The 22,505-nt window shown below is 34.6% G+C and overlaps 1 protein-coding gene across 1 annotated transcript in view; it reads left to right on the top strand.

Moving 5' to 3' along the window:
- The window catches only part of RLF (RLF zinc finger), an 87,644-nt gene that overhangs the window by 27,841 nt on the left and 37,298 nt on the right, over nt 1-22,505 (top strand). The window contains exons 2-5 of the mRNA XM_077150137.1: nt 9,546-9,700; nt 11,053-11,134; nt 15,602-15,734; nt 21,656-21,858. Coding sequence (XP_077006252.1) covers nt 9,546-9,700; nt 11,053-11,134; nt 15,602-15,734; nt 21,656-21,858 — 573 coding nt within the window. The remainder of the gene's footprint in view (nt 1-9,545; nt 9,701-11,052; nt 11,135-15,601; nt 15,735-21,655; nt 21,859-22,505) is intronic.

The following is a 22,505-nucleotide window of genomic DNA, read 5'->3' as shown; positions in this document are numbered from 1 at the left end:
ACCGCCAAACTGCCTTCCACAGTGGTTGCACCGTTTGACATTCCCACCAACAGTGGGATAAGTGTGCCTCTTTCTCCACATCCTCTCCAGCACTTGTCATTTTCTGTTTTGTTGATAATGGCCATTCTGGTGGGTGTGAGATGATATCTCATTGTGGTTTTGATTTGCATTTCTCTAATGGCCAGGGACATTGAGCATCTCTTCATGTGCCTTTTGGCCATTTGTATTACCTCTTCTGAGAGGTGTCTGTTCAAGTCTTTTTCCCATTTTGTAATTGGGTTGACTGTCTTTTTGTTGCTGAGTTGGACAATCTCTTTATAAATTCTGGATACTAGACCTTTATCTGATATGTCATTTCCAAATATTGTCTCCCATTGTGTAGGCTGTCTTTCTGCTTTCTTGATGAAGTTCTTTGATGCACAAAAGTGTTTAATTTTGAGGAGCTCCCATTTATTTCTTTCTTTCTTCAGTGCTCTTGCTTTAGGTTTAAGGTCCATAAAACCGCCTCCAATTGTAAGATTCATAAGATATCTCCCTACATTTTCCTCTAACTGTTTTATGGTCTTAGACCTAATGTTTAGATCTTTGATCCATTTTGAGTTAACTTTTGTATAGGGTATGAGATACGGGTCCTCTTTCATTCTTTTGCATATGGATATCCAGTTCTCTAGGCACCATTTATTGAAGAGACTGTTCTGTCCCAGGTGAGTTGGCTTGACTGCCTTATCAAAGATCAAATGTCCATAGATGAGAGGGTCTATATCTGAGCACTCTATTCGATTCCATTGGTCGATATATCTATCTTTATGCCAGTACCATGCTGTTTTGACCACTGTGCCTTAAAGTCTGGCAGCGTGAGACCTCCAGCTTCATTTTTTTTCTTCAAGATACCTTTAGCAATTCGGGGCACCCTGCCGTTCCAGATAAATTTCCTTATTGGTTTTTCTATTTCTGAAAAATAAGTTGTTGGGATTTTGATTGGTATTGCGTTGAATCTGTAAATCAATTTAGGTAGAATTGACATCTTAACTATATTTAGTCTTCCAATACATGAACACGGTATGCCTCCCATCTATTAGTTCTTCTGTGATTTCTTTTAACAGTTTCTTGTAGTTTTCTTTGTATAGGTCTTTTGTCTCTTTAGTTAAAATTTATTCCTAAGTATTTTATTCTTTTAGTTGCAATTGTAAATGGAATTCCTTTCTTGATTTCCCCCTCAGATTGTTCATTACTAGTGTATAGAAACACTACAAATTTTTGAATGTTGATCTTGTAACCTGCCACTTTGCTGTACTCGTGTATTGGCTCTAGTATTTTTGCTGTGGATTTTTCAGGGTTTTCGATATATAGTATCATATCATCTGCAAACAGTGATAGTTTTACTTCTTCCTTTCCAATTGTGATGCCTTGTATTTCTTTTTCTTGTCTAATTTCTCTGGCTAGAACTTCCAACACAATGTTGAATAACAGTGGTGATAGTGGACATCCTTGTCTCGTTCCTGATCTTAGGGGGAAAGTTTTCAGTTTTTCCCCATTGAGGATGATATTAGCTGTGGGTTTTTCATATATTCCCTTTATTATTTCAAGGAAGTTCCCTTGTATTCCTATCCTTTGAAGTGTTTTCAACAGGAAAGGATGTTGAATTTTGTCAGATGCCTTCTCTGCATCAATTGAGATGATCATGTGATTTTTCTGATTTGATTTGTTGATATGGTGTATTACATTAATTGATTTTCTTATGTTGAACCATCCTTGCATACCTGGGATGAATCCTAGTTGGTCATGATGTATAATTCTTTTAATGTGTTGCTGGATTCGATTTGCTAGAATTTTGTTGAAGATTTTTGCATCTATGTTCATTAGAGAGATTGGTTTGTAGTTTTCTTTTTTTGTAATATCTTTGCCTGGTTTTGGTATGAGGGTGACGTTGGCTTCATAGAATGAATTAGGTAGCTTTCCCTCCACTTCAGTTTTTTTGAAGAGTTTGAGCAGGGTTGGTACTAATTCTTTCTGGAATGTTTGGTAGAATTCACATGTGAAGCCGTCTGGTCCTGGACTTTTCTTTTTAAGAAGCTTTTGAATGACTAATTCAATTTCTTTACTTGTGATTGGTTTGTTGAGGTCGTCTATTTCTTCTTGAGTCAAAGTTGGTTGTTCCTGCCTTTCTAGGAACTTGTCCATTTCATCTACATTGTTGTATTTATTAGCATAAAGTTGTTCATAGTATCCTGTTATTACCTCCTTTATTTCTGTGAGGTCAGTGGTTATGTCTCCTCTTCCATTTCTGATCTTATTTATTTGCATCCTCTCTCTTCTTTTTGTCAATCTTGTTAAGGGCCCATCAATCTTATTGATTTTCTCATAGAACCAACTTCTGGTTTTATTGATTTTCTCAATTGTTTTCATGTTCTCAATTTCATTTATTTCTGCTCTAATCTTTGTTATTTCTTTCCTTTTGCTTGCTTTGGGGTTAGTTTGCTGTCCTTTCTCCAGTTCTTCCCGTGGACAGTTAATTACCGAATTTTTGCCCTTTCTTCTTTTTTGATATAGGCATTTAGGGCAATAAATTTCCCCTTTAGCACTGCCTTTGCTGCGTCCCGTAAGTTTTGATATGTTGTGTTTTCATTTTCATTCACCCTGAGATATTTACTGATTTCTCTTGTAATTTCTTCCTTGACCCACTGGTTGTTTATGAGTGTGTTGTTGAGCCTCCACGTATTTGTGAATTTTCTCGCGCTCTACCTATTATTGATTTCCTACTTCATTCCTTTATGATCTGAGAAAGTGTTGTGTATGATTTCAATCTTCTTAAATTTGTTGAGACTTGCTTTGTGACCCAGGATATGGTCTATCTTTGAGAATGATCCATAAGCACTTGAGAAAAAGGTGTTGTGGGGTGTAATGTCCTATAAATGTCTGTTAAGTCTAGCTCATTTATTGTAATATTCAAATTCTCTGTTTCTTTATTGATTCTCTGTCTAGATGTTCTGTCCATTGATGAGAGTGGGGAATTGAAGTCTCCAGCTATTATGGTAGATGTGTCTATTTCCCTTTTCAGTATTTGCAGTGTTTGCCTCATGTATTTTGGGGCATTCTGGTTCGGTGCATAAATATTTATGATTGTTATGTCTTCTTGTTCAATTGTTCCTTTTATTAGTAGATAGTATCCTTCTTTGTCTCTTTTAACTATTTTACATTTGAAGTCTAATTTGTTGGATATTAGTATAGCTACTCCTGCTCTTTTCTGGTTGTTATTTGCATGAAATATCTTTTCCCAACCTTTCACTTTCAACCTATGTTTATCTTTGTGTCTAAGATGTGTTTCCTGTAGACAGCATATAGAAGGATCCTGTTTTTTAATCCATTCTGCCAGTCTATGTCTTTTGATTGGGGAGTTCAGTCCATTAACATTTAGTGTTATTACTGTTTGGGTAGTACTTTCCTCTACCATTTTGCCTTTTGTATTTTATATGTCATATCTGACTTTCCTTCTTTTTACACTCTTCTCCACACCTCTCTCTTCTGTCTTTTCGTATCTGACTCTGGTGCTCCCTTTAGTATTTCTTGCAGAACTGGTCCCTTGGTCACAAATTCTCTCAGTGACTTTTTGTCTGAAAATGTTTTCATTTCTCCCTCATTTTTGAAGGACAATTTTGCTGGATATAGAATTCTTGGTTGGCAGTTTTTCTCTTTTAGTAATTTAAATATATCATCCCACTGTCTTCTCGCCTCCATGGTTTCTGCTGAGAAATCTACACATTGTCTTACTGCATTTCCCTTGTATGTGATGGATTGCTTTTCTGTTCCTGCTTTCAAGATTCTCTCTTTCTCTTTGACCTCTGACATTGTGACTAGTAAGTGTCTTGGAGAATGTCTATTTGGATCTATTCTCTTTGCGGTGCGCTGCACTTCTTGGATCTGTGATTTTAGGTCTTTCATAAGAGTTGGGAAATTTTCAGTGCTAATTTCTTCCATTAGTTTTTCTCCTCCTTTTCCCTTCTATTCTCCCTCTGGGACACCCACAACACATATATTTGTGCGCTTCATATTATCATTCAGTTCCCTGAGTCCCTGCTCATATTTTTCCTTTCTTTTCTCTATAGTTTCTGTTTCTTTTTGGATTTCAGATGTTCCATCCTCCAGTTGACTAATCCTAACCTCTGTCTCTTGAAATCTACCATTTTAGGTTTCCATTGTTTTTTTCATCTCTTCTATTTTATCTTTCATTCCCATAAGTTCTGCACTTTGTTTTTTCAGACTTTCCATTTCTTCTTTTTGTTCATTCCTTGCCTTCTTCATGTCTTCCCTCAATTCATTGATTTGGTTTTTGATGAGGTTTTCCATTTCTGTTCGTATATTCTGAATTAGTTGTTTCAGCTCCTGTATTTCATTTGAACTATTGGTTTGTTCCTTTGACTGGGCCATATCTTCAATTTTCCTGGTGTGACTTGTTATTTTTTGCTGGCGTCTAGACATTTAATTACCTTAATTAGTTTATTCTGGAGATTGCTTTCACTTATCTTACCTAGGGTTTTCTTGCTAGATGAGTTTGTTGTCTATCTGTTCTTTGACCTTCAGTTCAGCTTTTTCTGGGCCTCTAGCTCAAGTTTTGTTTAACAGAGGGTAATTTTTCAGTTCTTGTTTTCTTGTTTCTTGTCCTGCTTGTAAGGTGCCTTTTCCCTCCCCACCCTTAGGAAGGTCTTCATAGGTATTACAGACTCCAGCCGGGTTTTCCCAGACTAAACTGGCCTCCTATCAGGGGGAAGGAGTCACCTGCGTCAGTTTTCCCTGAAGGTGAGACCCAGCAGATTGAAAGACTTTCCTGTGAAGTCTCTGGGCTCTCTTTTTCTTATCCTGCCCAGTAGGTGGCGCTTGTCTTTCTGCGGGTCCCACCAGCAAAAGATGTTGTGGCTCCTGTAACTTGGAAGGCTCTCCCTGCTGGGGGCATGGTGGAGACAGAGGAGAGATTGTAGGCTGGTTTTAGTGGCTTCAAATTGCCAAACCCAGGGGTCTGAATTCCTTGAGAGAAGGATTCTACCTAAGTTGGGCTTCACCCCTCCCCTGGGGAAGGCACACATGGGAGATAGCCATGAAAGCAGTCTGTTTCTACCTATTCCTGGGGCAGTTGCAGCCCAAGTAATCCCACTGCTGAATCCAGAGGCAGCCAAGCCTCCGTAGAAACAGCCACAAAAACCTGTTTCGTCCCCTTTCCTCTTTTTCAGTTAGCCCAATAAGTGACCTCTGCCTTGACCAGTTTCGCCTGAGTTGGGGGCCTATTTTTAGTAGTCAGAATGTGTTTATTAATGCCACAATTGATGTTTGGTTGGACTCAGTCCCTGCTACTGTTAGAGTCTCTTTCCTTTCCCTCCAGGAAGCCGCCTGTGGGGGAGGGGCGCCGGGCGCCAACCACCACAGCTTGGGGAACTGCCGCGGCTTGGGGAACTCACTGTTCCGGAGACTCGCAGCCGGTCCAGCTGGTCCAGACTGGGGTACGCTGTGTGTCCGGTCACTGATGTGGCTCCGGGAGCTGTTCTGTACTGTTTATGGTTATTTAGAAGTTGTTCTGGAGGATGAACTAAAATGCGCACATTGCTAAGCCGCCATCTTGGCCCCTAGCAGTTACTTTTGTTTTTGATGTCTATGAATCTGTTGTCAAATCCAAGGACTTGAAGAGTTATCCCTATGTTTTCTTCTTAGTTTTTTACTTTATTTCTTATATTTAGGTCATTGACCCACTTTTAGTTGATTTGTATGTGATGTGAGATAGGGGTCTAACTTCATTCTTTTTCATTTGGCTATCCAGTTGACTCAGCACCATTGAAGAAATTATTTTTCCCCACTTGTTGAAAATCAGTTGGCCATAGATGTATGAGTTATTCTGAACTGAGTTCTAGTCCATTGGTCTGTATGTCTGACTGGTTTTGATTACTATAGCATTGTGGTAAGTTTTGAAATAAAAAAGCTGGAATTCTTCCAGCTTTGTTCTTTTCAAGGTGTTCTGGCCTTTGGGGAGCCCATCTAATTTTGTATGAATTTGAGGATTGCTTTTCCATTTCTGAAAAAATGGCTCTTGGAATTTTTTTTCCTATAAACTTTTATTTTGAAATAATTTCAAACTGTAAGAATGTTGGAATTTTGATGGGTATGTCATTGACTCTGTAGGTCGTTTTGGGTAGTATTGCCGTCTTAGCAATATTAAATTGTTCATTCCATGGATATGGAATATCTTTCTATTTATTAGGTCATCTTTCATTTCTTTCAGTAATGTTTTGTAATTTTCAGTATAGATGTCTTTCATCTCTGGTTTAATTTATTCCTAGTTATTTTATACTTTTGGAGCTATTGAAAATCAAATTGTTTTCTTGATATCTTTTCAAATTTTCCACTGCTGGTGTTGAGAAACAGAACTGATTTTTGTGTATTGATCATGTACCATGCAATTTCTTTATTTATTTTTAATTTTTATTAATAAAGCCAATCAACATACAATATGAACATTCATTTTTTATCACATAGTTGTATATTCATCATCGTGATCATTTCTTAGAACATTTGCATCAATTCAGAAAAAAAAATAAAAAGAAAACAAAAAAAAATTCATACATACAATACTCCTTACCCCTTCCACTCATTGATCACTAGCATTTCAATCTATTAAATTTATTATGACATTTGTTCCCCTATTATTTGTTTACTTTTAATCATATGTTTTACTCATCTATCCATAAGGTGGATAAAAGAAGCATCAGACACAAGGTTTTCACAATCACACAGTCACATTGCAAAAGCTGTATCATTGTACAATCATCTTCAAGAAACATGGCTACTGGAACACAGCTCTACATTTTCAGGCAGCTCCCTCCAGCCTCTCTGTTACACCTTAACTAAAAAGGTGGTATCTATTTAATGTGTAAGAATAACCTCCAGGATAACCTCTTGACTCTGTTTGGAATCTCTCAGCCATTGACACTCTGTTTTGTCACATTTCTCTCTTCCCCCTTTTGGTCGAGAAGGTTTTCTCAGTATTTTCTATAGACAGGATCATGTTTTCTGTGAATATAGTTTTGCTTCTTCCTTTCCAATCTGAATGTCATTTCTTCTTCTTTCTTCTTTTTTCTTTCTTCTTTTTTCTTTCTTCTTTCTTCTTTTGCCTAAAATTGTTTTGTCAGGACTTCCAGTGCAATGTTGAATAGAAATGGTGAGAATAGACGTCTAGTTCCTTCCTCATCTTGTTCCTGATCTTAAGGGAAAGCATACTGTCTTTCATCAAGTATCATGTTAGCTGTAGATTGTTTGATGATGTCCTTTATCGTGTTGAGGAAGTTCCCTTCTAGCCCCAGTTTTCTGAGTGTTTTGTCATGAAAGTGTGTTGGAGCATGTCAAATGCTTTTTCTTCATTGAGTGTGTGTGTTTTTCCTTCCTTCTAAAATTGTGTTATATTACATTGATTTTCTTATGTTGGACTGTCCTTATACCCCTGGGAGAAATCTTACTTGGTCCTGGTATACAATCCTTTTAATATTCTGTTGGATTTGGTTTGGTTGTGTTTTGTTGAGGATTTTTACACCTATGTTCATAAGGGATATTGATCTATAGTTTTCTTGTGATGTCTTTGTCTGGCTTTAATGTCAGGCTATTACTGGCCTCATGAAATGGGTTAGGAATTGTTCGTTCATCTTGTCATTTTTGGAAGTCTTTTCAATTTTTTCTTTTTAGATGAACTGAAATATATATTATATATAATATATGCATAACACTAATCTTTTATCAAATGGTTAGTTAATACATTAGAAGTTTAAGTAGTAAATTAATCCCTAGAAATCTAGTAAGTTCTATGTGTACACAGAAAAATGGATTTTATGGTGCTATTGAGTGGGGGGTCTGTTCTGGTTTGCTGGTTGCCAGAATGCAATATACCAGAAACAGAACAACATTTTAAAAGGAGAATTTAATAAGTTGTTAATTTACAGTTCTAAGGCTGTGAAAAATGTCCGTATTAAAGCAAGGTTATGAAAGTGTCCAATCTGAGGCATCCAGGTAAAGATACCTTGGTTCAAGAAGGCCAACGATGTTCAGGGTTTCTCTATCAACTGGGAGGCATATGGTCAACATGGTAACTTCTGCTAGCTTTCTGTCCAGGCTTCTTGTTTCATGAAGACCCCCACCCCCACCCCCACCCCTGATGTTTTCCTTCTTCATCTCCACAAGTCTCTGGCTGTGTGGGCTCTGATGTTTTTTGTGACTCTAAAATGTTTCCTCTTTTAAAGGGACATTTTTGTTCTTCATCTCTAAAGATCTCAGGCTGTGTGGGCTTTGTGGTTCTTGTGGCTCTCTAGCTTTCTCCAAAATGTTCCCTCTTTTAAAGGATTCCAGTAAACTAATTAAGACCCACTTGAAATGGATGGAGTCACATCTCCCTCTAATCAAAGGTTAATACCCACAACTGGGTGAGCCATTGCTGTGTGGAAATAAGCAAGTTACCGACCTGCATCTTCAGTGGTTTTTTTCTAGGGATTTAATCCTTTCAGACTGGCACATGGTCCATTCTCAGGAGTAAATCTTTTCTTGTAGAAGGCAAGAATCATAGTCTTATTCTTTTATACCCCATTCTTGTCCCATGGTTGGTGTCCAATTTTTAAAAAATATTTTTATTGATAAATCTTAACACACAAACATTCTGTACATGATGTACAATCAGTGGCTCACACTGTCATCACAGAGTTGTGTATTCACCACCATGATCATTTTTAGAATATTTGCGTCACTCCAGAAAAAGAAATAAAAAGAAAAAGAAAAACTCATACCTACCATACCCCTTACCTCTCCCTCTCATTGACCACTGATAATTCCATTTACCCAATTTATTTGAACCTTTGTCCCCCCCATTATTTGTTTACTTTTTATCCATATTTTTTACTCATCTGTCCGTACCCTAGATAAAAGGAGCACCAGACCCAAGGTTTTCACAATCACACAGTCACATTGTAAAAGCTGCATCATTATAGAATCATCTTCAAGAATCAAAGCTACTGGAACACAGCTCAGCAGTTTCAGGTAGTTCCCTCTAGCCACTCCAATCCACTATAAACGAAAAAGGGATATCTGTATATAAGGCATAGGAATAACCTCAGTAACCTTAAGGTTATAACCTGAAGGAATAACCTCAAATCTCTCAACTCTGTTTGAAAACTCTCAACCTGTTGTACTATTTAATGTAATAACGTTATTTAATGTAATAACGAAACTTACTGAATTTCAGAGATGGTAACTTCAAACCTGTAATCAGAACAACTACAGGCATTTTATGGCTCTACTCTTAGAATTATTCTCATGTCAGAACAGCAGTTCGGCCTTTTCTTTAACTTAGCAGAAACAATTTATTAAGTGATGAAAATAGAGTCCTTTAAACAAACCAGAGCCTAAAAAAGGCAAAAAAAAGGTGTGTACAGCTCTTAGAAAAAAAGGTAATAGTAGTGCATTTGAAAGAACAATGTTTCTGTTATTTTTGTATTTAAAATAATTGAATGTGTAATTTTATTTTTTAGACCTTATTGCAATATGCAAGCAACAAGAATGCATCAGAACATATTGTGTATCTTCTGGAGGTATACCGGCTTGCCATACAAAGCTTTGCCAGTGCACGACCGTATTTAACTACTGAATGTGAAGATGTCCTCTTAGTGCTTGGCAGATTAGTACTGTAAGTTTAAGAACTTAAATTACTCTTAAATTCAGTATGTTCTTGGTCTCATCATGTTTGTCTCACTTCTGTTTAATATTATATCATATTTATTTTTCAACCGCTGTTATAATCATAACTTTGAATGAAATTTCCTTTGCTCTGAGCCTCTGTATTCAGGTTCCCAGGAGATACAGTACAAGAGAAGGCAACATAATCTTTATTGCCTCTGGCCTCTTTTCCTACCCAGACTTGGAATCCGAGAGAGATACATTTTCTTTCTGGCCCTTAATAATAGATCTATTCAAGTAATAGAGTTCCTGGAAACCGGGTGGTCTTGAGGAATACCTTATACTTGGGGGAAACAACATAAGATTCTGTAATTTCATTATATTATTGAAACTAATAATATACTCTGAGTCCATAATATAGCTCCTATTTTTTCTATTAATATTTGGCTGCTTAGTAGCAGACAAAATTACACCTCTAATATAATTTTCATCTGCAGATTGAAAAATGACAATTAGTTATTCAGTTGTACCTAGGGATCACCTTGGCTAAGTTTACATATTGTTTGGTGGGATAACGTCACATCTGGGTGGCTTATTTTAGTTCCTCAGGCTGCACTATTTCCCTTCTTACTCTCCAAAGCCAAAACTTCAGTCCCATACCTTTATGGAACTCAAGCATTCCTGGTTTTGTATTCTCATCATACCTTCTACTTTCTTATATTACATATGCTAGTCATATTCTTTAAGATTTTAGGGGTGTTGCTTGATTGGTATTTTCAGTTTATCTTTATTCAGGTTGTTATGTAATTCCCTCTTTTTATTTTTCCTGTTACTTCTGTTCTGTGCTTTCTGGATAATGGTTAGGGTAAAAAGAAGAACCTATTCTCTTTGCTTGGTTTGTTAGAGGTTAAGAAATGGCTTTGTCAATTTTTTCTCCTTTGTCTGCAAATGACAGAAACCTATATAGATGACAGTTACACATATTTATTACTTAGCAGCTGAAGTGATAAGAGCAAGAGCTCCTGATTTTGTCTTCTGGAATGAAATTTGTATCTGTGTTATAGCACCACCCACTCACCCCCATCCCCAAAAAACTAATAAAGCTGCTTAGAATTATAAAAAGCTTCTATCTTTATCCAGTGTATTAAAGCTGCAATGTAAATACTAAGCCTTGTGGTTTTTCTTTTTTTCTCTCTTTATTAAAGTTGTAAAGTCAAAATGACAATGTTGAAGAAAATTTTGAAGAGTAAAAAAAAATTTTAATAGTCTAAACAGATATAAAATATATATTCAGTACTGCTGTTATATTGTACTTAATTATAACTATAACCACATTTATATACTTAGTTGTTTATATTGTAGGAGCTGTTTTGAATTACTGCTTTCAGTGTCTGAAAATGAACTGCCTTGTGAAGTCTGGGTACCATTCCTTCAGTCTCTACAGGTGAGTTGAGTTTTAGCTCAAAAAATTTCTCTGTTTAAATATGCAAGATGCCTAATTAATTTCTTCCAGCAAAATGAGAGCAGAAACTTAGAACATAAACAAGTTTATTATATATTGGTTTGTATGTATATGTGGATTAAGTTAAAGGCCCTCCTGATGAAGAGGGTTTATTTAAAAAAAAAGTTGTGTTTGGTTTGGTTTTGCTTTGCCTTCCTCTGTATAGCTTAAAAATCAACAAAAAAAGATTCCATTATTCATTTGGAATAAAGCTATCAAAATTTTCAAAATGTACAAGGTTATAAAGTAACAGTATTTGGATCATTCAGGATATACTTTGGTAACCTTCAATATGCAAAGCACTGTATTTTATTACATATAAGATGGACTTACTTTCCCTCTAACACTTTGAACATTGTTCTAGATATGAGGTCTCTTTTTTTAAATTTTTTTAAAAATTTATTTATTAATTAAAAAAATTTAACAAATGAACTAAAACATTAACATATACAGTAGTTCACAATATCATCACTTAGTTGCATATTCATCATTTCTTAGAACATTTGCATCAATTCAGAAAAAGAAATAAAATGAAAACAGAAAAAAAAAGATTATACATACCATACCCCTTACCCCTCGCTTTCATTGATCACTAGCATTTCAAACTAAATTTATTTTAACATTTGTTCCCCCTATTATTTATTTATTTATTTATTTATTTATTATTTTTTAATTAATTAACGGAAAAAAAGAAATTAACCCAACATTTCTATTATTTATTTTTATTCCATATGTTCTACTCGTCTGTTGACAAGGTAGGTAAAAGGAGCATCAGACACAAGGTTTTCACAATCACACAGTCACATTGTGAAAGCTGTATCATTATTCATAGATATGAAATCTAAAAAGCTAAAATAGTTGTCATAAATTCTATCCATGCATTTTACATATAGGAAAGCTACTTGGGCCCTCTCACATTGGCTTGGTTATCAGCTCTCTCAGTAGGTGAGCAGATCAGAAAGTAGTAATTTAGGGAAGGATTGTAGAGGATGAGGGAAAGCAAGTGCACTGCCAGCAATGGGAGCAAATTTTCCTGTTACTGATGGAGATGGAAAAATGATTAAAGACAGACATAATAAATAATAATAGATTCATTCATTTATTGATTGCTAATTAAATGCCGAGCACTGCTCTCTGTTATGTTTTACGTATTTTGTATCTTCTCATTATCTTACAAACCTTGTAGGGTAAAGATCATTTGAATCTCTATTTACAGATGGAGTGACTGGCATAGAGAAATTAGCTTGTACAGTTACTCAGATTCAAACCCAAGCTTACTTTGCTAAATGCTTCTTTGAGGACACAAACTCTGTAGTAGCTTGGACCTGTTTTGTGTCAGTACAAATAAAGTGCATCTTAAGAGGTGCACTTCATTATCTGGAAATTTCTTTCCTTGGTATAAATAACCAGATTAAATGATACAATATTAACGTTTTTCTCTTGCAGGAGAAGAGCATTCTTTGTCATGTTTTTGGCCTATTTTAGCCCCTGTAGTGTGGACCCAATTTCTCACATATTCGTACAGCTGCTAAAATAATCTTTTATGTGATTGATAAAATCATATTGAATTTTTTTTTATATAAGAGAAGTTGTGTGTTTACAGAACAATCATGCATAAAATGCAGGATTCCCACATACGATACCACCACCAACACTTGCATTGGTATGGAACATTTGTTACAATTGATGATAGCACAGTTGGATAGTGTACTATTAATTAAAGTTCATGGTTTAACTTAGGCTTTACTGTATACTGTAGTTCATGGGTTTTTAAAAAAAATTTTAGTTGTTACCATATATACAGTCTAACATTTCCCGATTTAATCATATTCAGATATATATTTCAGTGCTGTTAATTGCATTCACACCATTGTGCTACTATCACCACTATCCATTACCAGAACATTTCCATCATTTGAAATAAGAACACTGTATATTTTAAGCCTTAACTTCCCATTCCTTATTCCTGACCTCATCCCCTGGTAATCTGTATTCCAGAGTCTGACTCTTAAGAATTCACTTAGGGTGGTGCAGTGGTGGCTCAGTGGAGGAATTCTCAACTGCCATGCCAGAGACCCGGGTTAGATTCCCAGAGCTTGCCTATGCCAAAAAAAAAAAAGAGTTCACTGAGCATTTTGATTTTGTCACTGTGTTTTGAGGCCTGCCGGTAGTTCTGTCCTGGCTTATGGCATATCTGTTTATTCTTATGTGATTGCTACTATTATTTTATTAATGTCCTTTGCTAATGCTTTCATATTTCCTCATTCTTAGATTGTTTGCCTAAATAGAATAATTGCCTTTTTTCCATCTGTGTGAGCTTTTTGAGTAATCCATCAAATATTGAAGAACTATTTTTGAATATCTGTTCAGTAAAATAAATGTGGTAGAAATACAAAGACGTGTCAGACATAGTCCTTGTTGAAATATAAAAAGTTTAAAAATTGGTTTTCTTATTTTATGTGATAAGTGAACAAGGCAGCAGATGGTATTGATACTTTTGGAAAGGGAATGATTTTTATAAGGGCAGGCTACAGAGTCTCTCACAATATTATTTGGAAAGTGGTCCATTTTATCTTAGTTACTTCTAGGAACCTACATAGAATATTTCTCAGTCATTATTTACAGCTTGTGTAATCCTTTCAGACTTTTTTCCTATGATATAAGAATACCACTCTCAAATAGATTTTTTTTTCTTTTTTTTTCATGGGCAGGCACTGGGAATGAACCCGGGTCTCTGGCATGGTAGGCGAGAACTCTGCCACTGAGTCACCATGGCCAGCCCTCAAATGGATTTTTAAGTAAATAAAAATGAGATCTGTAACTTGTGTTTTCATTTAATTTTATCATGGCTGTATGTCTAGGATTGCATATATAGATCTCCATTTTTGAAAACTGCCTGGGAATCTGTTCTGTGATTGTACCAGAAGTTATTTGTCCAAGTTTTTTTGCTATTTGACCAAGTTTCTTTGCTATTATTTGATCAAATTTCTTTGCTAAAATGGTGTTAGAGTGAACATCCTGTTTTAGTATTTCTGTATTATAGATTCCAAGTTGGAGGCTAGGATATTTTACCTTAAAATGGAAACAAACCTTAAGTATTTAAATTATTTTTTAAATGTCATCATAATTTTTTAACACTTTTACCTTTAAAAGTAATTTTGCTGTAAAAAAATATTTACCTGTTGGTAGCAAAGGATTTCATATATTCTCATTCTGAGTGTACTGTGTATTTTGAATTTTAACAAATGAAAAAGTAGAAAACTTTTATTATAATTTTTTAACCCCAAAGTGTAACTTTTAATTTTGGTTGCTGTGTATTGTGATGGGTAATGATATTTTCCGATATGGTTAACAGACATGCAAACTCTGATATTTTAACTTGGAATCTTTGTCTTCACTGCAAAGTAAATTGTTACCCTAAGTTAAGGAGAAAGAAACCTGAGGACAAGTCAACCATTAAAGCATTGGTTGAATATTGTTATTAGTAAACTATTAATTGGGATTATCAATTTCTCTGTCATATTCTACATCTTAAGCCCTTTCTCAGCATAAGAGAAATCAGCATATTGTGTGTGGGGTGTGAGGGGTAGAAGGCAGAGTAAAAGCTTATTTTATTTTAAGTTGAATGTCAAGGGAAAAAAAAATTAGCATTACCAAACTGTATTTCTTATGTTTCGCTTGTATGAATATAAGATTATGTTCTTAGATCGATTAACATTTTCGACTTATGAATATTTTCCATAGGAACATTGCTATAAATGGAAGCTCATGTTTCTAGAAAATATCGGCCCTCTAAAGTAAGGGAAAACATGTTAGAATTTTAAAACATGTTAACAGCCAGTAGCCTCACTAATAATAGAGGATAATAAGACATACTTAATCATTTATATCTTGTTAAATTTCTGACCTCTTTCCCCCATTAAACAATGAACTTGGAAATTAAATTTTGTCTGTTTTCTGAGGAAATAGATTGACAGCTAATAACCTAGACTTTTCAGGATATTTCATATAGAGCCATCTTTCATTTGATAGAAGAATTTAAACAATTAAAAAGGTATATATAATATTTAGTGTCACTAAGTAATATTTCTGTTATGACAGAATGGGTTGCATGTGTGAATAATGTTGTTTCTTTAAAACTGCACCAATGGCCTTAAAATAGTTAAATCAGCTATTATTTTAAATATTTAAATATTTTAAAGGTACTCTTTAAGTTAAAACACCCTAGATTCATAAGAAAGCAGCAACAGAATTTCACAAAGCATTGAGGTAACTCTTTTTTCTGCTGAATTATATTTAAGAAATCCAAGTTATAGTTTCTTTCAATTTATAAATGCTCAGATAATTGAAAAGGCAAAACTGTTTTTTATATTATTAGCCTGTTTTCTGAATATGCTGCTTTTGTTTTAGGAGTCACATGATGCATTATTGGAATTTGGGAATAATAACCTACAAATACTGGTTCATGTTACCAAGGAAGGGGTATGGAAAAACCCAGTTCTTCTTAAAATCCTGTCTCAGCAGTCAGTAGAAACAGAAGAAGGTAAGCCTTAAGATGTCACTAATTATATTGGGGAGGATTTAGTTCTAAAATAATTGAAATTCATTATGGATTAAAATTTTTGTGAATTTCCTCTGTATGTGTATATACTGTGTCATTCTGTTCTCCTTTGAGTAGTAAAAATTAGCCATTACATTATTTGTGTGTGTGAAAAATAACATATATACAAAATGATAAATTTCAAAGCACACCACAACAATTAGTTATAGAACAGATTTTTTTTTTATAGAACAGTTTTGTATTGTTTACAGTTCTACAATTTTAAGTTTTTCCTTTTGGCTGCTCCAAGATACTGGAGACTAAAAGAAATATCAGTGCACTGATTCAGCAGTCATACTCATTTGTTAAATCCTATCTTCTCTGTTATAAAACCTCCTTCTCCTTTGATCTTTCTCTCAGTCTTTAGGCATTTTGGGGCTGAGCCCATTCTAACATTTTCATATGGGAAAGGGCTATCAATAATATGGAATGGGGGATGGAACTAGTTGATATTGTGGAGAGGCTGGCCCCTCTGGGTTTCAGGACTTATCTGGCCTAGGAACCCATCTGGAAATTGTAGGTTTCTGGAAAATAATCATAGTGCATGAAACCTTTGAAGAATCTCAGATAAAGGTCTGGGTGTTGTTTAGGGTTGGCAGGAATGGTTCTGATTGGGGTTTGACAAACCATAGCAGTATCTAGCTGAAGCTTATGTAAACGTAGCCTCCCAGAATAGCCTCTTGTCTCTATTTGAACTCTTTTGACCACTCATAACTTGTTACAATTCTTTCCCCCCTTTTGATCAGGAAGACATTGTCCATCCCACGATGCCAGGATTAGTCTCATCCCTGGGTAGTCTCATCCCATGTTGTCAGGGAAACTTTCACCCCTGGCTGTCATGTCCATGCACAGGGGAGGGTAATGATTTTACTTGAGTAGGGCTTTGGAAGAGAGAGGCCATATCTGAGCCACAAAAAAGGTCCTCTAGAAGTAACTCTTAGGCTTAACTGTAAGTAGGCTTAGCATCTCTGCTTCATAAGTAAGCTTCATAAGAGCAAGCCTCAACCATTAGCATTTAATGCTTTCATTTTTATGTAGTGTTTTAAAGTATTCTTTGCCCTTCCATTTATTTAAAAATATTTCTTAGGAGTGTTCGTATAAAGCTCCTGAGGAAGAGAGGGAGGAAGGGAAAAAGATTACAAACTTAAATAGAAAATAGATTGATGTTTATTATTGTCTGTGGAGAGTCTCGATAAATAGAATCCCTTCGTAAATAGTGGTAGATGGAGACTGAAATATCACCTTTATTATTGATAAAAGCTGTTAAAGGCAGAGTCACATAGTTTCAAGAATATCCCAGAATTAGAGAGATTTTACTCATTCTTTCCCCATAAGGCTGGACTGAGGCAGAGAAGAATGCAGATAGTTCCAAAACCAAGAGGAAAAAGAGTGAATTAAGTGTGTTATTTTCCTCACTATAGTAATCAGATATGTCACTCTGCCTATAGAACTTAACAGCAACTAATTTCTTTTCACACGGAAAAATAACAAGAAATGTGGAGAAGCATTGTTTTCCTAAAATTACTTGCTATCCTACCCATTTAGTAAAGATTAATTCAGCACCCCCTACATGATACGTACATAAATATTTAAGGTATTATGCTGAGAACCAAAATGTAAGTGGTGGACAACTAGTGGATTGCCTACTCTCAATTGTCCTTTAATCTAATTTCAGTTCAGAAGATTAGAAAGCTTCCTTTACATTTCCACTGCCCCATGAACCCACTTATTAATGTGTTATGGCTAAAAAGCAGTGACTATCATCTTATTTATGGTCTTTTGTTCAATAAGGTAGTAATCAGAGCATAAAATTACACATTTTTCACCTACAAGGAGCTCAGTATATGCATTTAAATTTTGTTTTTAAGTTAGAAAAAAGAAAAAGGCCTATGAACATTTTTATTTTCCTGCCTTGAACTTTGTGCCTTCCTTCTCCCCTCAAAACCTAGTTGTCGTGGAAATTTGCAATAAATGCCAGATTTTGACACTTCTGTCTGGCATGTTCAATAAAGACATCATGGAAGAACTTTTTTTAACTGGATCTTAAAGGTTATTTTTTGCATGATGAAGTATATGAAATAAAGTGTCATGATGTCTACAACTTATTTATAAATAGTTCAGAAAAAGAAATGCCAAGTCAAGAAATATGGTAAAACAGTTCAATTTTTAAATCTAGGTGGAAGGTATATGACTTAATTTTTTTCAATTAAAATATTTTTTAAAAACTAATACAGAAAGGATCACAATTGGGAGTGAGACTTCCCAGTGCATACTTTACTATATCTTATTAAACATTGGACCATATGGATGGATTTCCTTTTCAAAAAAATGAAAGCAAAGAGTATTTTGACATATCTTAAAATGGTTTAAAAATGCAGGATTGAATTGGGTAAAAAAAATTGATAAAGCAGCATTTTAAATATATTGAGTAAAATAATTTTACCTTATAGAAATAATAGCTATGACTTCTAAAATGTCTACTTTGTGGTGGGCACTCTATTAGAGCTTTCCATTTCTCATTATTTAATCCATAATACAAGTGAGAGATTACACATGCTCAAGGCCATGTAGTTAAAATTGTGGAGACAAAATCTGAGCCCAGGTGGAATCATGTTAAAAGTTTTAGATTGGGGAGTGATAAACATTCAATTACTAAATAATTGGTTTTATTTAACATCTGTAACATATATGGCATTGTGCTTAGTGCTGTAGTGAATACAAAAGTGAATAAGACATTAGTTTATGCCTGGCCCTGTGCTGAGTGTTTCATCTGCATTATTGTATTTCCTTTTCGTTGCTGTTTAATTTTAATGCAATTTTGTTGATATATATTCACATACTACATAATCATCCAAAGTGTACAATCAGTGGCTCATAATATTATCATAAAGCTGTGCATTTATCAGCACAGTGAACTTTTTTCCTTTTTCGTGAAAGATAACATATATACAAAAAGTAATAAATTTCAAAGTACATCACAACAATTAGTTATAAAACAGATTTCAGAATTTGGCATGGATCACAATTCTAGGTTTTTACTACTATCTGCTCCAAGACACTGGAGACTGAAAGAAATATCAATATAATGATTCAGTAGTCATACTTGGTATACTATACCTTCTCTGTGTAACTGCACCATCACCTTTGATCTTTCTCCCACTCTTTAGTGGTATTTGGACAATGCGCATTCTAACTTTTTCATGTTGGAAGAGGCTGTCAGTAATATGGGATGGGGGATGGAATTAGTTGATGTTCTGGAGAGGCTGGCCCCTCTACATTTCTGGACCCTGCATTACTGGTATTTCTTAATGATTGTTTTATCCCTGTGAGGTCGCTGTTATCATCATTTCACGGATGAAGAAACTGAGGCTCGTAGAAATCAGTTAACTTTCCAGGTAGTATGTGTCTCACAGGTAGTATGTGTCAGAGCCAAACTCACAGATAGTGTGTGTCAGAACCAAAATTCATTCTCAGCTCTGTGATTCTGAATCCTGAGTTCTTAACCTTTATATCCTATAATTACTTATTACTATTCTTAAAGATAAAATTAACTGTGGTGAAAAATGAAATGATATAGGGGTGATATAGATAATGTACCTATTTTCAAGTGTATTGTCCCCTGTGAGATTTATATAAATTGCTTAGAAACTGGTAAGACAAATACATGGAGCAGAATCTTATATTAGGCAGAATAGGATATAGTGATGACAGATGTGACAGAAAATGGTGTGAAGGGATTGGATTGGAGAAAATTTTAGAAAACATTGATTCAAGAAAAGATAATGACAAAATTTCATTTCTGTATGATTGAGAGAATAATTTTACTGAAAATAGAAATAAAGAGTTAACTGTTTGAATCGGGGTGTGATTGTGAGTCTGTTTTGTGGAATTTAGTGACTGGGACTTAAATAGAAAATTCAAGTGAAAATGACCTGTTTCCAACTATGCTTTTTAATCTTGGCTACTTATTAGAATATTTATGGAATTTAATTAGAAAACAACACAAACATTTATACACACACACACACACACACACACCAGGGTCAGTGCTCCATTTCAGTCTGACCCACATATCTCCATGGTTGGAGTTCTGGAATCTAGGACTTTTTGAAGTGCCACAGGAAATAGGCACCTTATACATTGCTGATGGGAATATAAATTGGCTTAATATTTGAAGACCAATTTGCCAGTAATAGTATTAAAAATGAAGAAAGGTTTTAATCAGTTCTACTTCTAGGAATTTGTTCTATAGCTACATTCACACGTGTGAAATGCCCTATGTACAGGGTTGTAATTTGCATCATTGTTGATTATTGCCGAAGATTGTAAACAACTTGCAACTGCACCAATAAGGGACCAGTTAAAAGTAATTTACAGTACATCAGTATAGTAAGTAGATAAGATACTATTAAATTGTTAAAAATAATAAGGGAGTTCTAAATGAACTGCTGATAAAATAACCTCTATGATATATTAAGTGGAGGAAAAAATATCTTAGGATATTTTGGAAAAGATAAATAGGAATTGGAAACAGTTGTTTTTGGGTTAGGGAACTAGGAAACTGACCAAAGGTAGTATAGAGATTTAACTTTTAATTGTCCATCCTTCTCTGCGCCTTTTGAATTTTGCTTCTATTTATATGGCATTAACTATTTTAAAAAGACAAGTTTTTAAAACTCTGCAGTTGATTATAATCTGTAGTTAAGCTTGGGTCAATGGTTTCTCTCCTATTGATGCTTGATTCGCCATATATGTGGCTTGTAGATGTAGCAACATGTGTATCATCTGGGAGCTTGTTAGAAATACACAATCTCAGGTCCCATTCCAGACCTACTCATTCAGAATCTGCATTTTAATAAGATCCCTAGATGGCTCATAAGGCATCTTGACATTTGAGAATCATTATTTTAGGTTAACCCTCTAAAGAAGTTTGTTCATTCACCACTTGACTTGACATTCCTTTAAGTAATAATTATTTGCATTCCTGTGTAATGATTGATGTCACACACCTGTTGAGTATCTACTGTTCAAAAGTTGAGGCCTTGTCAGTACTTATGTACTTAGTATTCATACCTTTCAAAGCAGCATTTCACAAAGTGTGTACTAAACCAGAAACATGCATTTTCGGGGTATTAATAATATTTGTAAAAGGGTTCTCTGGTCAAATCAGTTTGGGAAACATTGGACTAAATAAAAATGGACAGTTTTCTTTATTGCAGGACTGTTCAGAGATTTGACCAAGGAATCCTTTTTTTTTTTTCTAGGACTATCTCTCAGGTCTTTTGGTCGGTGGAACACACTTTGAGAAATACCTGGTTTAGAGGAAAGAGCACCACTGGCTTTGGAATCCTTGGCAAGTTACCTAACTTCTCTGAATATTAATTTTCCTAACCTTAAGCTGGGGATAATAATACTTGCCTTGGTGGTGGTGTGAAGAATAAATGAGAGATATATAAAAGCACTTAGTTGAAAGCTTGATACCTCATAAGTGTTTTAGTGATGGTTGTTAATAATACCTAGGTTACTTGAATTTTTTTCTTGCACTTCTGCATATAGTCCATTTTACTCTTCCTTACTATCCTCATCAGAAAGTGAGTGAGAAGGTGATCAAATAATTAGTTTTGATAAAATGTTACTAGCTTTATTAAAAGGTATATTGTTCAAAATAAGACTGTTAACTTATATGGGAATCATTAATAAAATTAGTTTGTTCTTTGCTCTGTCATAAATGATTATTGTATAAGCTTTCCAGTTATATCAACTGAAATTTTATCAACTAAAAACAAGATATCAAACTTTTCATTTAACAAGCCTGATACATTCATAGTATATTGTCAAACTGTTTCATCTTTTCTTTTTTCTAGTCAATAAATTGATTGCACAAGAAGGACCTTCTTTTCTGCAAATGCGAATAAAACATTTGTTGAAATCCAACTGCATCCCTCAGGCTACTGCTTTATCAAAACTATGTGCAGAATCCAAAGAAATTTCAAATGTGTCATCTTTTCAGCAAGCCTATATCACATGCTTATGTTCCATGCTCCCTAATGAAGATGCTATTAAGGAGGTGAGTAAAGCAAATACCCATTGCTGTCATTTATGCTTCCTAAAAATTGAGTATAAATTTAATAGGATTGATACGTGTCATATGGGTTGTTTTTTCCCATTCAGAATGAAAACCAAAACTCATTTCTTTTTCAAGATACTGAAAAGTACCATTTTAATTGTATATTTAGCTGATCAGATTAAGTGTAAAAGGTGAAGTTATATCTTATAGGTGGATTTGAAAAGTAGGTAATTAAAAAATATATACACATTTGGTTGATGGTTTGCTTTGAAATCTAAAGTAATTTTTTTATATTTGAGAAATGCAGAAATTATTAATACTGGAGTGAACGGATATAAACTAAAGAGAATGGCCCATAACTTTAACTTGTTACTTTATGCATTTAAGTCTGTAAGCAGAGAAGTGTAGGACTCTAGAACCAATTAATGCATTTTGAACAGTAAGCAAATGACCAAATTGGGTACCATGGAAAATGATAAATAAAGTGATATTCTTTTTTAAAAAAATAAACACCTATTTTATCAATCAAATAACGAATTTTTTTCCCCATGGGAATCACTGTTTTACTTAGAAAAATTGTAATCAGTTTTTGATAAATTATATGGAGAAATTTAGGAATTCCCTGGCTATATTCCATCTTCTACTTT

This window comes from Tamandua tetradactyla, chromosome 2, assembly GCF_023851605.1.
Source record: "Tamandua tetradactyla isolate mTamTet1 chromosome 2, mTamTet1.pri, whole genome shotgun sequence".
NCBI lineage: Eukaryota > Metazoa > Chordata > Mammalia > Pilosa > Myrmecophagidae > Tamandua > Tamandua tetradactyla.
The sequence above is the reverse complement of the archived record's forward strand: the minus strand, read 5'-3'. Positions and strand labels throughout refer to the sequence as shown.